Source organism: Muscardinus avellanarius (genome assembly GCF_963383645.1).
Source record: "Muscardinus avellanarius genome assembly, chromosome: 21".
Classification (NCBI taxonomy): domain Eukaryota; kingdom Metazoa; phylum Chordata; class Mammalia; order Rodentia; family Gliridae; genus Muscardinus; species Muscardinus avellanarius.
This window is the reverse complement of record NC_137807.1, coordinates 16,902,503-16,916,002: the sequence shown is the minus strand read 5'-3', so window position 1 is coordinate 16,916,002 and position 13,500 is coordinate 16,902,503. Positions and strand designations below refer to the sequence as shown.

At 53.5% G+C, this 13,500-nt stretch overlaps 1 protein-coding gene across 1 annotated transcript; it reads right to left on the bottom strand.

Annotated features, from left to right (window-relative positions):
• Positions 1–2,228: 2,228 nt before the first annotated feature.
• DUSP18 (dual specificity phosphatase 18) lies at positions 2,229–2,795 on the bottom strand (the record flags this gene model as incomplete). The annotated part of the gene is made up of 1 exon (XM_080717735.1): positions 2,229–2,795. The coding sequence occupies one exon, from the start codon at positions 2,793–2,795 to the stop codon at positions 2,229–2,231; it is 567 nt and encodes a 188-aa protein (XP_080573861.1).
• Positions 2,796–13,500: the final 10,705 nt, after the last annotated feature.

The following is a 13,500-nucleotide window of genomic DNA, read 5'->3' as shown; positions in this document are numbered from 1 at the left end:
GAGGTGCTTGGAAACAGTGAGACCCTGTTTCCAAATAAATAAAATCAGGCTAGGGGCATAGTTTGGAGATAGAATGCCTCTAGGTTCAATCTCCAGTGCTAGAAAGAAAGAAAGAAAGAAAGAAAGAAAGAAAGAAAGAAGGCAGGCAGACAGGCTTTCCAGGTGGGCCCGTGATGCATGCCTTGGGAAACTAAGACAGGAGGATTGCAGATTTGAGGAGAGCTGCAGTAACCTAGCAAGAGCCTCTGTAATTTACAAAACACCTGTTTTTTTTTTTTTTTTTTTTTTTTTTTTTTTTTTTTTTTTTTTTGCAGTAACAGGGATATTGAACCCAGGGGGCATTCTACCTTCGTGCTACACCCCCAGCCCTATTTTTTATTCTTTATTTTGAAACAGGGTCTCACTAAGTTGCAGAGGGCCTCCCTAAGTAGCTGAGGCTGGCTGTGAACCTGTGACCCTCCTGTCTCAGCCTCCCAAGTACTGGGATTACAAGCGTGCGCCACCACGCCCAGCTTGAGAAACCTGTTTCAAAATAAAACAATAAAAAGGTCTGGGGGTGTAGCTCAGAGGTAGACTGCCCCTGGGTTCAATGCCCAGTACCTTTGGCAAAGCAAACCAAAGCACAAAAGACGTCTTCTGTCTGGTGTCGGTTAGGAGAGCGGCCCTGCGTAGCCGCCAATCCGGCTCTTCACCTGTAGAGTGAGGCCAGTCCAGAACGGACCTTCCCTTTCTCCCGCCCTGACTCCCCAGTGACCCCTGGGCACCGCTTGCAAAGGCGGGCGCGGGCGGCTTGGAGAGAAAAGGCGCTCAGCCTTGGCCTCCACTGGGTTCCCGACACGCAGCTCTGCGCCAAGCCGACACGCGCCCCGTGAGCTTTTGCACTCCTGCTGTCCGTGAGCTCGGGGCTCACAGACCACCTTCTGGATGAGAGCGGTCGGTCTGGAGCCTGGCCCGGCCCTGCAGAGCCCAGCTGCGGTCCGTGACGCGCCCCGGTGCGCCTCAGCCGTCGGCCTGGTGGGGCCTTGCTGTGCTGGCCAGCAACTCTAAATGAGGCCTTTTGGGGAGCTGGAGCTGCGCCCCTTCAGGCACCCCAGGTGGCATCTGGATTAAAGTGGGGACTCTGGGAAGGCTTCTTAGTCTAGGCCTCTTCCTCCCTACGCTGGGTGCCTTGGTGGAAGAGCTCTGTGTAGACATTCGTGAAGGGCTGTGCGCAGGCAGGAGCAACGCCGTTAGGAGGATGACTCGGACAGGAGGTCACCCGCGATGAGGCGTCCTTTACTGGGCCTGGCGCTGTGGAATCGGCGAGTCTTCACAGATGATGGTCCTGAGGCCCCCAGAGCCCCGGGTCACAATGCTTTCTCAGAACCTATCTTCTGCTTAAGGCCACTAGAGGAAGCTGGGCGTGGTGGCGCACTCTTGTAATCCCAGTACCTGGGAGGCTGAGACGGGAGGATTGCGGGTTCTCAGCCAGCCCCAGCTACTTAGTGAGGCTCTCAGCAACTTAGTAAAACCCTATTTCTAAATAATAAATGAAAAATAGGGCTGGAGATGTAGCTCAGAGGTAGAATGCCCCTGGGTTCCATCCTCAGTACCAAAACAAAAAAAAAAAAAAAAAAAAAAAAAAAAAGAAGAAGAAGAAAAAAAAAAGAAAATAAAGAAAGCCGGAGTGGAGCCGCTGCGGGGGAGGTGGGTGTGGGGCCTCCTGGGGCTCCTAGGCTCCAGTGCACTGCTGGAGGGCCACTTACCTGGTAAGCTGGCGCTTGCTGTGAGAAGCCTAGAGGTGCCAAGATGCCCAAGGCTCTGCTCTGGGTCTGAAGGGGTGCAAGGGATTGTGGTAGACTCATATCCAGACCCCCCCTGTGCTTGGGGCCTGCCTGCCACACACACAAGGAAGAGCGCGTATCCTCATCATCGTACAATTAGTGAGTTTAATCTTTAAAGATGGATTACCAAAGTTAAAGCAGTAGTGACCCTTTTTTTCTAGCCCTTATAAAAGGTGTCATGTGTTTAGCATGTTTATGTATCAACAAAAGTAGACTGTTCGCCTGGTTTGGTGGCACATGCCTAGAACTCCATGATAATTCCATTACGTGGCAGGCGGAGACAGGAGGATCGCAGGTTGATCCCCAAGTACTACTACAACAAAAGAAGAAAGTTCAAAGTGCAGACCCTGGTACAGTGCCAACCCCACACCTGCCCCGCCCCCTGCAGCGGGGCTGGCGCGGGGCTCACAGTGGGATCATGGAGCGGACCTCGTCCTCATAGATGTCAGGGACGGCCCCCACCGGGGAGCTGACCATGCGCACCGTGTTCTTCCCGAACAGCTGGAACTCGTAGCGGATGAGCTGCTCCCAGAAGCCGCTGTTGGGTCTGATGACGGGCCGGCAGGCCTTGGCCCAGGCGTGGGCGTCCAGCAGGGACATGGCGTGGTACTTCATGAGGTAGGCGAGGCACAGGGTGGCCGAGCGGCTCACGCCGGCGGCGCAGTGCAGCAGCGTGCGGCCCTGCTTCAGGTCCACGCTGTGGACGTGGTCAGCGACGGAGTCGAAGAAGTCACAGAGGCGCGAGGCGGGCGCGTCGGCCAGCGGCACCTGCGTGTACTGGATGCCCTCGTAGCGGGCGCTGACCGCCTCCGCCGAGACGCTGATGACCGAGGTGATCTGGTGGCTGGACAGCAGGAGCCGGTCGCTGGCAGCCGCGCCGCTGCTGAGGTACAGGCTGCTGGTGATCTTGGAGAGGCCGCTGACGCGGGGCTGCCGGAGCTGGCCCGGGAGGGCGCGCGGGGGCGCCGCCATCGAGGTGGTGCGATGCAGGAGGCCTGGCTCTATCTGCTAGGCCGTGCCCACGTGAACCTGCAGGGGAGGGGTGCTTAGTGGGTGGGGCTCGGCAGGCTAGACCTTCGGCACGGTGAAGAGGTGAGCTCATGGGATTCCCCGGGGGTCCTCTGCCCATCGGGAAACTCCCCTAGTGGTACCCAGGCCTCTCCCCAGAGGGCCGTGAATGTGCACCTCCCTACTGGACACAGGACAAGCCCCGAGCTGGGCACTCGCGGCTCCCTGAGCTGGGTGGACAGCCTCGGCTGCGCTCTGGCTCCCACCCAACCCCATTCACCTCACTCCTCAAAGCACGAGCCCTGACCCTGTGATGCGAGCCCAGGCCCACGGAGCTGGAGCTGCCGCAAGGGAGCAAAACAGGAGTAGGGAGGGTCCTGTTTTCCATCGCCTAAGAACGTCTCTCTGAAGAGACAGGATGTGCCCACGTACAACTGATGTCAAGTAATGGAGTCCTCCATCGTTAATCACGCTCCTGTGCCTGGCCTCTAAGGGAGCCTGAGTTGCTGGGCCTGGTGGTGCACGCCTGTAATCTCGGCACTTGGGAGGCTGAGACAGGAGGATCGCAGGTTCCCGGCCAGCCTCAGCAATTCAGCAACTTGCTGAGATGCTAAATTGATGTCCTTAGCAACTCAGAGAGACCCTGTTTCCAAAGAAAAATTACAGGGGTGGGGTTGTAGATAGGTCAATGCTCTTGGATTCAACTGCCAGCCAAACACACACACACACACACACACACACACACACACACACAGTCATACCACACCAAAAAAACGGAGAGACAGGTGTGGTGGTGCATGCCTATAGTATCAATACTTGAGAGGCTGAAACAAGGAGGATCAGAGGTTTGACACCAGCCTGATTAAATATTTATTTATTTATTTGTTTTGGTACTGGGGGTGGAACCCAGAGTATCTACCTCCCAGCTATACTCCCAGACCTATTTTATACTTTATTTGGAAACAAGGTCTCACTAAGTTGCCAAGAGCCTCACTAAGTAGCTGAGGCTGGCTTGGGACCTGGACGATCCTCCTGTCTCAGCCTCCTAAGCGCGGGGATTACAAGCGTGCGCCACCACGTCCGGCTTGATTGAATATTTAATTATTGGCCTAACAGAGCTGAAAAATTGTCTTAAATAAAAGTTAAAGGTCACTAAAGTCGGGCGTGGTGGCGCATGCCTGTAATCCCCGCGCTTGGGAGGCAGAGACAGGAGGATTGCGCAGGTTAGAAGTTAGCCGCGCTGGCTTAAGAGACCCTGTTTCCAAATAAAAATATAAGATAGGTCTGGGAATGTAGCCCGGAGATAGAAGGGTTTCCAGGAACCCCAGTACCACACACACACAAAATTAAAGGTCACTGTTTTATTTATTTTTGGGGTACTCAGGATTGAACTCAGGGGCATTCTACCTTTGAGTTACACTTCCAGCCCTATTTTATTTTTATTTTGAAACAGGGTCTCACTAAATTGTTGGGGCTGGCCTTCATTCAACCTGCGGTCCTCCTGCCTCAGCAGGTCACTGTTTTACATTAAGTTCCTATATTAGGCCTCAACAGATTAGATTAAAAATCAAAACAGAGTCATTCACTCTAAAGTTCCAGATCACCAAACTGAAACTAAGCTGCTTATCTGATCTTCCAGAATCAGGATTAGAGAAGTAACTGCCAGGTTTTCCAAAACAGGCTAGTCTCAACTGGCATAATCAAGTTCCTAGGTTCTTAATCCTTTCATATTAAAGGTAACCTAAAAGAATCTAATGTTAACCAATTCGTTTATTTTATTTTTTACTGAGGACTAAACCCAGGTGCATTCTACCTCTGAGCCACACCCCTGACCTGCGTATGTATGTATGTATATATGTATGTATGTATTTTTTGCGATACTGGGGATGGAACCCAAAGGCATTCTACCTCTCAGCTATACCGTCAGCCCTACTTTTTATTCTTTATTTTGAAACAGTCTCACTGAGTTACATACGGCATAAGTAGCTGAGGCTGTCCGCGAACCCCGATCCTCCTGTCTCAGCCTCCCAAGCGCAGGGATTACAAGCGTGGGCCACCAAGCCCGGCTCAGACTGGTCATTTCAAAGTTGCTTTTCTTGGCAGGCAGGGACAGCAATGTAACGAGTGGTTGCCAGGCTCCGTGGAGCACCCCTGCAATCTGCAACTCAGGAGGCTAAGGCAAGAAGATTGCAAGTTTGAGGCTAGGTTGGGCCACTTTACAATCCAGCTAGGCTTGAACTCAGGGCCTGCCAGTCTTCTAAAAATGGTCAACTATTCTCTTGTTTACGGGGGTCAAAACGCAAGGCACTGTGGAAGTAAAGCTCATCAAGGGATTCATTTCAAACTGGCTATGGATCTGCAACGCCCCTCCCCTCCCCCGAAGAAATGGCAGAGATTCGAAGCCCTGCTCAGCGTGAGGGAGGGGGGAGGTAGCCCGGCTGCAGCTGGGTGTCACCACTTTACAGTCACGAAGCTCTCTGGGCTGATTCTCTTCAAAGCACCTACCAGACTGGCGCCTAGTTAATACTTCCAGTAGTAACGGGGCGTGGTGGCGCACGCTTGTCATCCCAGCATTCGGGAGGCTGAGACCGGAGGATCGCGGTTCGCGGACAGCCTCAGCTACTTAGTGAGGCCCTCTGCAACTCAGTGAGACCTGGTTTCAAAATAAAGAATAAAAAATAGGGCAGGGGGTGTAGCTCTGAGGTCGAATGCCCCTGGGTTCCATCCCCAGACCCGCAAAAAAAAAAAAAAAAAAAAAACAAAAAAAAACAAAAAAAAACAAACCTTCCAGTTGTCACCGGGAAGCGAGTAAGTAAGGGACAGAGGGAAAGGGCTTGTTCAGGGCTACACGGCAAAGCCTGAAAGGTGGTCTTTCGGATCCATTATATGCGGAGGAAAGTCGGCAAACACGGCGGGGCGTTGTTATAAAACGTTATAAACGTGGAACAAAGTCTACGGGTTGACAGGTGCGAGGCGCCACTTCGGGGTGCGCCATGGGCATTGGAAAAGGCTCCTTTTAAAGCTGGCGTCAACACACCGAGGGTCTTACCTCCCTACAAGAGTGCTGGTGGGCTTGCCGGGAATCCCCAGGCGAGGGTCTCGGGGAGTCACGAGCCCCCGCGCCCGGGCGGCGCAGCGCTCGGGTTCCCATGGCAATGGCCTCTCCCCGCCCGGAGGAATCGGCCCTTCCGGAGGTCGCCCGCTCCCCAGCGCAGCAGCTTCACCCGCGCCCGCCCGTCTCTAAGGCAACGAGTGGGGCTGCCACGGCGGCCGCCGAGGGACAATCCTTCCGCGTTCCGGCCTCGCGGCCCCGCCCCCTGCGCATCTCCACGGCCACAAATCGGGTCACTACGGCGGCCGCCGAGGGACAATCCTTCCGCGTCCGCGCATCGCGGCCACGCCCCCTGCGCGTCTCCAGGCAACGCGCGCAGCCCGAGCCGTCTTCCGCTTCCGGACTCCGCGTCTGCGCGCGCCCGGCCGGCATGGCTTCGGATCCGGATCCTGGTCCATCCGCGGAAGACACGACCACCCAGCCTGGCAGGCCGTCGGTCACATGGGACTTGGGTGTGTATACAGATTACGAGACCCCTGCCAAGGCGACCACCACTTCCGGCGCCACCTGGAGATCGAACTTCCGGCGCCAGCGGCTTGGCAGCCGCGAAGATGTCAGCCCGGGGGTCCCGCCGAAGATCTGCTTTCTGCGGCCGCGGACCAAGCAGCCCCTGGTTCTCTTCAGGTGCGGCCCGGCATCATGGAGCCTTTGTCCCGAACTCTCTTGACCCGCGCTTCTTCAGCCCGGCCACTTAGTCCCTGCGCCCCCGAGCCCCTGTCCCTTAGAGCTAGGTCTCTCTCTCTCTCTCTCTCTCTCTCTCTCTCTCTCTCTCTCTCTCTCTCTCTCTCTCTCTCTCTCTAGTGGTATTGGGGACGGAACCCAGGGTGTCGCTGAATTGTTGAGGACCTCGCCAAGTTGCTAAGGCCGTCTTCGAACCTGAGATCCTCCTGTCTCAGCCTCCGTAGGATTACAGGCATGTGCCACCATGCCTGGAGAGCCCGGCTCCTTCTTAGACTCCAGGGGAGCCTGGATTTCTTTTTTTGTTTTCTTTTCTTTTTGCGGTACTGGGGATGAAACCCAGAGGCATTCGACCTCCAAGCGACACCCCCAGCACTGTCATTTATTCTTTATTTTGAAACAGGTCTCACTGAGTTGCAGAGGGCCTCACGTAGTAGCTGAGGCTGTCCGCGAACCGCGATCCTGCAGTCTCAGCCTCCCGAATGCTGGGATTACAAGTGTGCGCCACCAGCCACTACGTCCTGCTCAGCCTGGATATCTTACAGACCCCGGGCCCAGTCCCTGCCCGGTACATATCTTCAGGCTCCCCACTGGCTAAACTGAACTCCCCTAGTCCGGGCAAGCCAGGATTCCCATCTCCAGGAATTTCTCTGTCTCAATCAGTCCCGGCCCCATCATTCCCCCAACCATGACATCCTGTGGCTCCTGCAGCCTAAACCTGAGCCTGGTGAAGCCCGCGCCCTCCGCGGCCGACACTCTCCCAGCATCCTCTTTCTTAGCCGCTGTGTTTCTCAGTAGCTCTGCCGCTGTTCTGCTGGCCCAGTCCTCACAAACCCCCATCTCCTCACCTTAGACTCCTCAACCCGCCTCCTGCATCCTCCAGGCTCCCGCAGAGGACTGGTAATGGAGAACAGTTGGGTTCAAAATGACCATTATTTTTTTACGTGGACAGGGAATATTTACAATCATTTCCTTCTTTCTAGTTATGATAAATTTGGTGTACTCTTAACTAGGTGAAGGGTGTTCTATGTGTCTTTAACTATTTAAGTCTTTTTTTTTTTTTCAAACTGGGATTGAACCCAAGGCACTCCACCATTGAGCTACACTCCCTCTGGGTATTAAACCCGGGGGGTTCTACTCTGAGCCACACCCCCAGCCCCATATTATTATTATTATTATTATTTATTATTATTATTAATTTATTTATTGGTGGTGGTACTGGGGGTGGAACCCAGAGACTTTCCACCTCTGGGCTATATTCCCAGACCTATTTTTTTTTTTTTTTTTGCGGGTCTGGGGATGGAACCCAGGGGCATTCTACCTCCGAGCTACACCCTCTTCCCTTTTTTAATTCTTTATTTTGAAACCGGGTCTCACTGAGCTGCAGAGGGCCTCACCAAGTAGCTGAGGCTGTCTGCGAACCGCAATCCTCAGGTCTCAGCCTCCCGAATGCTGGGATTACAAGCGTGCGCCACTACTCCCGGCTCCCAGACCTACTTTATATTTTACTTGGAAACGGGGTCTCACTAAATTGCCGAGAGCCTCACTAAGTAGCTGAGGCTGGCTTTGAACCTGTGCAGTCCTCCTGTCTCAGCCTCCCAAGCGCGGGGATTACAAGCGTGTGCCACCACGCCTGGCCCTATATGGTATTCCGAAACAGGGTCTCGCTGAATTGCTGAGGGCCGCAGTAAGTTGCTGAGGCTGGCTTTGAACTGTCATCCTCCTGTCTCAGCCTCCCAAGGACTGGGATTACACCCAGCCGTGTTCTCGGCCTTTACCTGTAGCCCTTGATTCCGCTGTACCCCTCCCTTCCCACTTCATCCTCCTCCTGTTTCTCACCCTCCAACGTCTCCCAAAGCCTGGTGCACTCCACACTTCCCTCGTGTTTGTGTACCCCCCTTCCTTACCATTTCCCAGTTAACCAGCCAACCTCCGTGCAGACTCATTTTCTTTCCCCCTGCTTGGATCTGCTCCCCACTGCTCAGATCCTCCGCAGGCACGTGCCTCCTACCTCAGCCCCTCAGTTCATCCCTCCGGCCCCTCCCCTCCAGTCCCTCCCCTCCAGCTTCGGCTCTTCTCCAAGACCCCTCCACCTGCCATCTCATCGCCTGTATCACAAGGCGCTCGCTCTTAAATGGATGGGTTGGTGCACGCCTAGAATCCCAGCACTTGGGAGGCTGAGACAAGAGGATCACGAGTTTGAGGACAGCCTCAGCATGTAGTGAGACTTGTCAACTTAGCAAGACCCTGTTTGAAAATTAAAAAAAAAAAAAAATAGAGCTGGGGGTGTAGAATGCCCCTGGGTTCAGTTCCTAGTGCTACCCCACCTAGGACTGGGGGGTGACACACCGTGATAGAGTGCCTGGCTAGCATGTGTGAAGCTCTGGGTTCCATCCTGACCCCCAAATGACAGCTCCTGAGGGGTCTTTTATTCTATATGGACATCTCACAGACCGCTCTGGTCTCTTCTGTGTCCTCCTCGGGCATCTAGGAAGTAGCCCTTTAGCACGTCTTGTCCACAGGTGGAACTTACGGCTACTCTCTTGTGCCTCTGAAAATTGTGAGATAGCCTTGCTTGTCCTGGGAAATCTGGGACGGCCTCAGAAGCACGCCCAGGACCCCACCAAATCAGCTGGGGCCCAGCTTCGGCCCCTGCCATCCCTAACCTGGACCTTCCCTTCTCCCCTGCAGCATAATGAATTCTAGTGAAGCAGCCATGAAGAAGCTTTTACCCAAGAGCCATTTGTCTCGGGTGATTATTCGCGACAACCTCAGCGCGCAGCGAATCTACGAGATGGAGGTAAAGTTGCCACAGCGTTTGCATTAGTGGGTGTCGGTGGCCCAACCCACGTTTGCTTCAGTCCCACATCCTGGGGGCTGTGGTGGGGGTCCCAGGTCCTAGAGGTGATGAAGAGCGGTTACCAGGGTGTTCTAGGGTAGGCCCCATTGTTACAGAGGAAGCCACTGATAATTGGGGGTACTGACTTGCTAAAGGCTGAGAGCCAGGGGAGCTGGGCGCAGTGGCACACGCCTGTAACTCCAGAACTTGGGATGCTGAGACGGGAGGATTGCAGGTTTAAGGCCGTTCTCAGCAAGTAGCGACTCTCAGCAACCTAGTGAGACCCTGTTTCAAATAAAAAGGAAAATAGGGCTGGGGTGTAGCTCAGAGGTAGAAAGGTCCTTTAAAAAAAAAAAAAAAAAAAGCCAGGGAGAAAGACTCCGGTCTCTTGACTGTTGTAGCAATTTGTCCTCAAAGCGCATCATCTGGAGGGAATCCATGGAGGGAGTCTCCCTGTCCCCCATACCAAGCCTCAGAAGTTGGAGCTTGAATCCACATCAGCAATATCTGGTCAGTTTTCCCTGGGGGTTAACCCCATTTTCCAGATGAAAACCAAGACTGTCCTCCCACTTTTTGCATCTGGACAAGTAGGATTTGCCCTTCTTACTCAACACCCATGTCTCGTCACCCACCACTTTCAGTGGACCTCAATTGATTAATTCATTAACCTGGGTTCCATTCTGAGTACTGCAAAAAAAAAAAAAAAAAAAAAGTATCTTTAGAGCCTGCTTCAGACAGTTTGGTGCTAACCATAAACAAGCAAGATAGCTTTATTTCTTCAGCAGAGCAAGTGGCCCAGAGTTGAGCCGCTGTCCCCTTCTTGACTGTTAAGCCTCTCTCCATGTTTGGGGGCAAATCTGGATGGGCCCATGGGATTCTGACATCAGAAAGGGTGGGTGTGGTGGCACATGTTGGTAATCTTAGAACTTGGGAGGCTGAGACAGGAGGATTGCAGGTTTGAGGCCAGCATTAGCAACTTAGCAAGAACCTGTTTGAAAACTAGAAACAGTAAGGCTGGAGCTGGAGCTTGGAGGTAGGATGCCCTGGGTTCATTTCCCAGCACCAGAGAGAGAGAGAGAGAGAGAGAGAGAGAGAGTGGTGGGAGAGCCTGGAGATGGTGCCAGGTCTCTTGAGGGCCCCGGAGACAGAAGCGGGCTTGGGGTGAGCTCAGGTACAGCCTGCCCTGGCCCCCGCAGCCTGTTTCCGTGCCCCGTGCCCAGCACCCAGCACCTCAGCGAAGCAGAGCAGGGCCTGGTGGAGAGGAAAGAGGAGGCCTGGAGCCTGCCGGCCAATCACACTTCCTCCCGGACTCTCTTCTCCTTCGAAACATGGGCTCTACCAGGACCCTTTCATTTGAGGATTATATAAACTTGCCCTGATCCGGTTCAAGCAAGGTGGAGGCTCTGAGTTCACTTAATCAAGGAGGGCAGGGCAGGCTTGCCAGCGTCTGGCCTAGTCCCCCACACTGCCGCTGCCTTGCGCCCCCTCTTTGCCTCCTTTGCTGCCTTTTGAGCACCAGTGGGCACATCTTCAGGCTGGCTTGTCCCTGGGGAGCAAGGCCACAGGAAGCCCTGGCCTGACACCTCCGAGGACAGAGCCGCCTCTGTTGCCCGTTAGCCAAGCCCTAAGAGACCTCAGGGCTCACCTCTAAAGCCACTGGGGGGGGGTTGCCCCGCTTGCTGGTGGGCCAAGACCTCTAAGTGCTCTGCCTGGACACTCCTGGGTCCCCCAGAGGGCTGCGCCATCCCTCAGCCGGCCAGAGCTTCCCTTGAAGCATGGAGCCCCCTGCGTTGGACTTATTTGTTACATATTCATGCCTTTGCTCGTATTCAGGGAATCCAGGCCTTGCGACGTAGCTTCACACCGAGCCATGGCAGTCGCCGGTCATGACTGAGCTCCCTTAGGCAGGAGGGAGACCCCTTAGGCATAGGGACTGTCTCCTCTGCTTGCAGACCCAGTGACTGGGCCGGAACCTGGCGTGCAGGAACTCGGTGGATTTGAGGGCCTCGGTGACAGTGTCGACGGTGTTTATGTCTCCCCCAAAAGTGCTTACGTTAGGGAAGGGCAGCTTTGGCTCACAACTGACGTCATGAAGACACTAAGGTCTGGGGTCTCAGGGCCTTGACATGCTGAGAACGGGACGCTGGCAGTGTGCCTCGTCTACCGCCATGGCGCTCAGGCAGGACGCTGGCGGTGCCTGGCAATGTTTTCGGTATCCCAAGTGGCAGAGAGGGGCTGGGCCGGCTCCCTTCTGGTGAGTCATGCCTACGGTGTGATCACTAGCTAGAGAGGCCAGACAGCTGCTGTCCTGGGGCGAGCAGGAAACAGTGGTGCGGGCTGGGTCCTCTCGGGTCCGTGTGAGAGGTCCCTGATCTCCACCCAGGCCACACTAAGCTAGGATTTCTGGGGTTTACATTTTTATCAAGCGACTTAAATTTTTCTTATATTCAGTCAGTGTAGAGACCATCAATTTAAACTTTTTTTTTTTTTTTTTTTTTTTTTTTTTTTTTGCGGTACTAGGGATGGAACCCAGGGGCATTCAACCTCTGAGCTACACACCCAGCCCTACTTTTTATTCTTTATTTTGAAACAGGGTCTCACTGAGTTGCAAAGGACCTCACTAAGTAGCTGAGGCTGTCTGTGAACCATGATCCTCCTGTCTCAGCCTCCTGAATGCTGGGATTACAAGCGTGCACCACCACGCCTGGCTCTAAACTATGTTTTTTAGTACCCATTTTTAATCACCTGCCTGTCTTTAATTCAGTGTCAAGTGTTGTCAACACTGACTAGCCTTTATAAAGAACTCCTTTGCTTAACAATGTGCTAGATCTTGAGATAATTTTAACTTTGTGTGTGTGTGTGTGTGTGTGTGTGTGTTTTCTTTGGTGGTACTGGGGTTTCTGGAAACCCTTCTACTTCCGGACTACACTCCCAGGTACCTATTTTTTAATATTTTTTTTATTTTATATTTTTTTATATTTTTATTTGGAAACAGGGTCTCTTAAGCCAGCACGGCTGGCTTCGAACCTATGCGATCCTCCTGTCTTTGCCTCCCAAGCGCGGGGATTACAAGCGTGCGCCACCACGCCTGGCAAGATAATTTTAATATTTACCAGAATCCCCTGGAAGCCTGGTGTGGTGGCCCACACTTGTGATCTCAGTCCCTGGGGGTGGGGGGGTAGGCTGAAACAGGAGAATGACAGGTTCCAGGCCAGCCTCAGCAACTTAGTGAGATCTTGTTTCAAAACAAAAAATAAAAAGGCCTGGGGTGTTGCTTAGAGGTAGAATGCCCCTGGGTTTAATCCCCAGTAAACACACACACACACACACACACACATACACACACACACACACACACACACACACACACACACACCCTCTCCTCCTCTCTCTCTCTCTCTCTGTCTACACATGAACACACCCTACCCACTCCCTCTCCTGGGAAGCTTGACAGATCTTGTTTCTACATTCCCCAAACCTCCTCGTCCTTCCAAACCCATCACCAATTTCTGTGCCAACCCCTCCAGTATTTTCGCTGTGCTGTTGGGGACAAACCCAACACCTCATGCTAGGCAAATGCTCCAGCCACTGGGCCGCGCCCTGTGCAGCTTCTGATACTCTTCCTGTTTTGAACTCGGCTATTTTAGGGGCGTATCACTTTCTGCCTGGCTTCGAAATATCTGGGCATGTCTCACCTGACAACATTGCAGGGACTGGGACACCCGCAGCTGATTTTCTTAGTGTCCCACCCACAGCTGGCACATTAGAATAAATCACTGAATAAGACGCAGGCCGTGTCTTCCCAGATCTCTTGGGTAGGTCTTTTGGGGGGACAGCCGGAAGTTACAGAACAGAGAGGAGTAATTAGAACTCGTTGTGATCCAAGGACCGTCACAGATCTAAGGTCAGGAAGCACCAAATGATGAACAGGCCAGAGTGTTAGGAGTTAGAAAAGGAAGAAAGCTGTGCCCTCTCTGCCACTCGAATCCCATTTTCTTTGACCTTCAACTAGAGAGGTCAAGGTCAAAATCCGGCTTCTT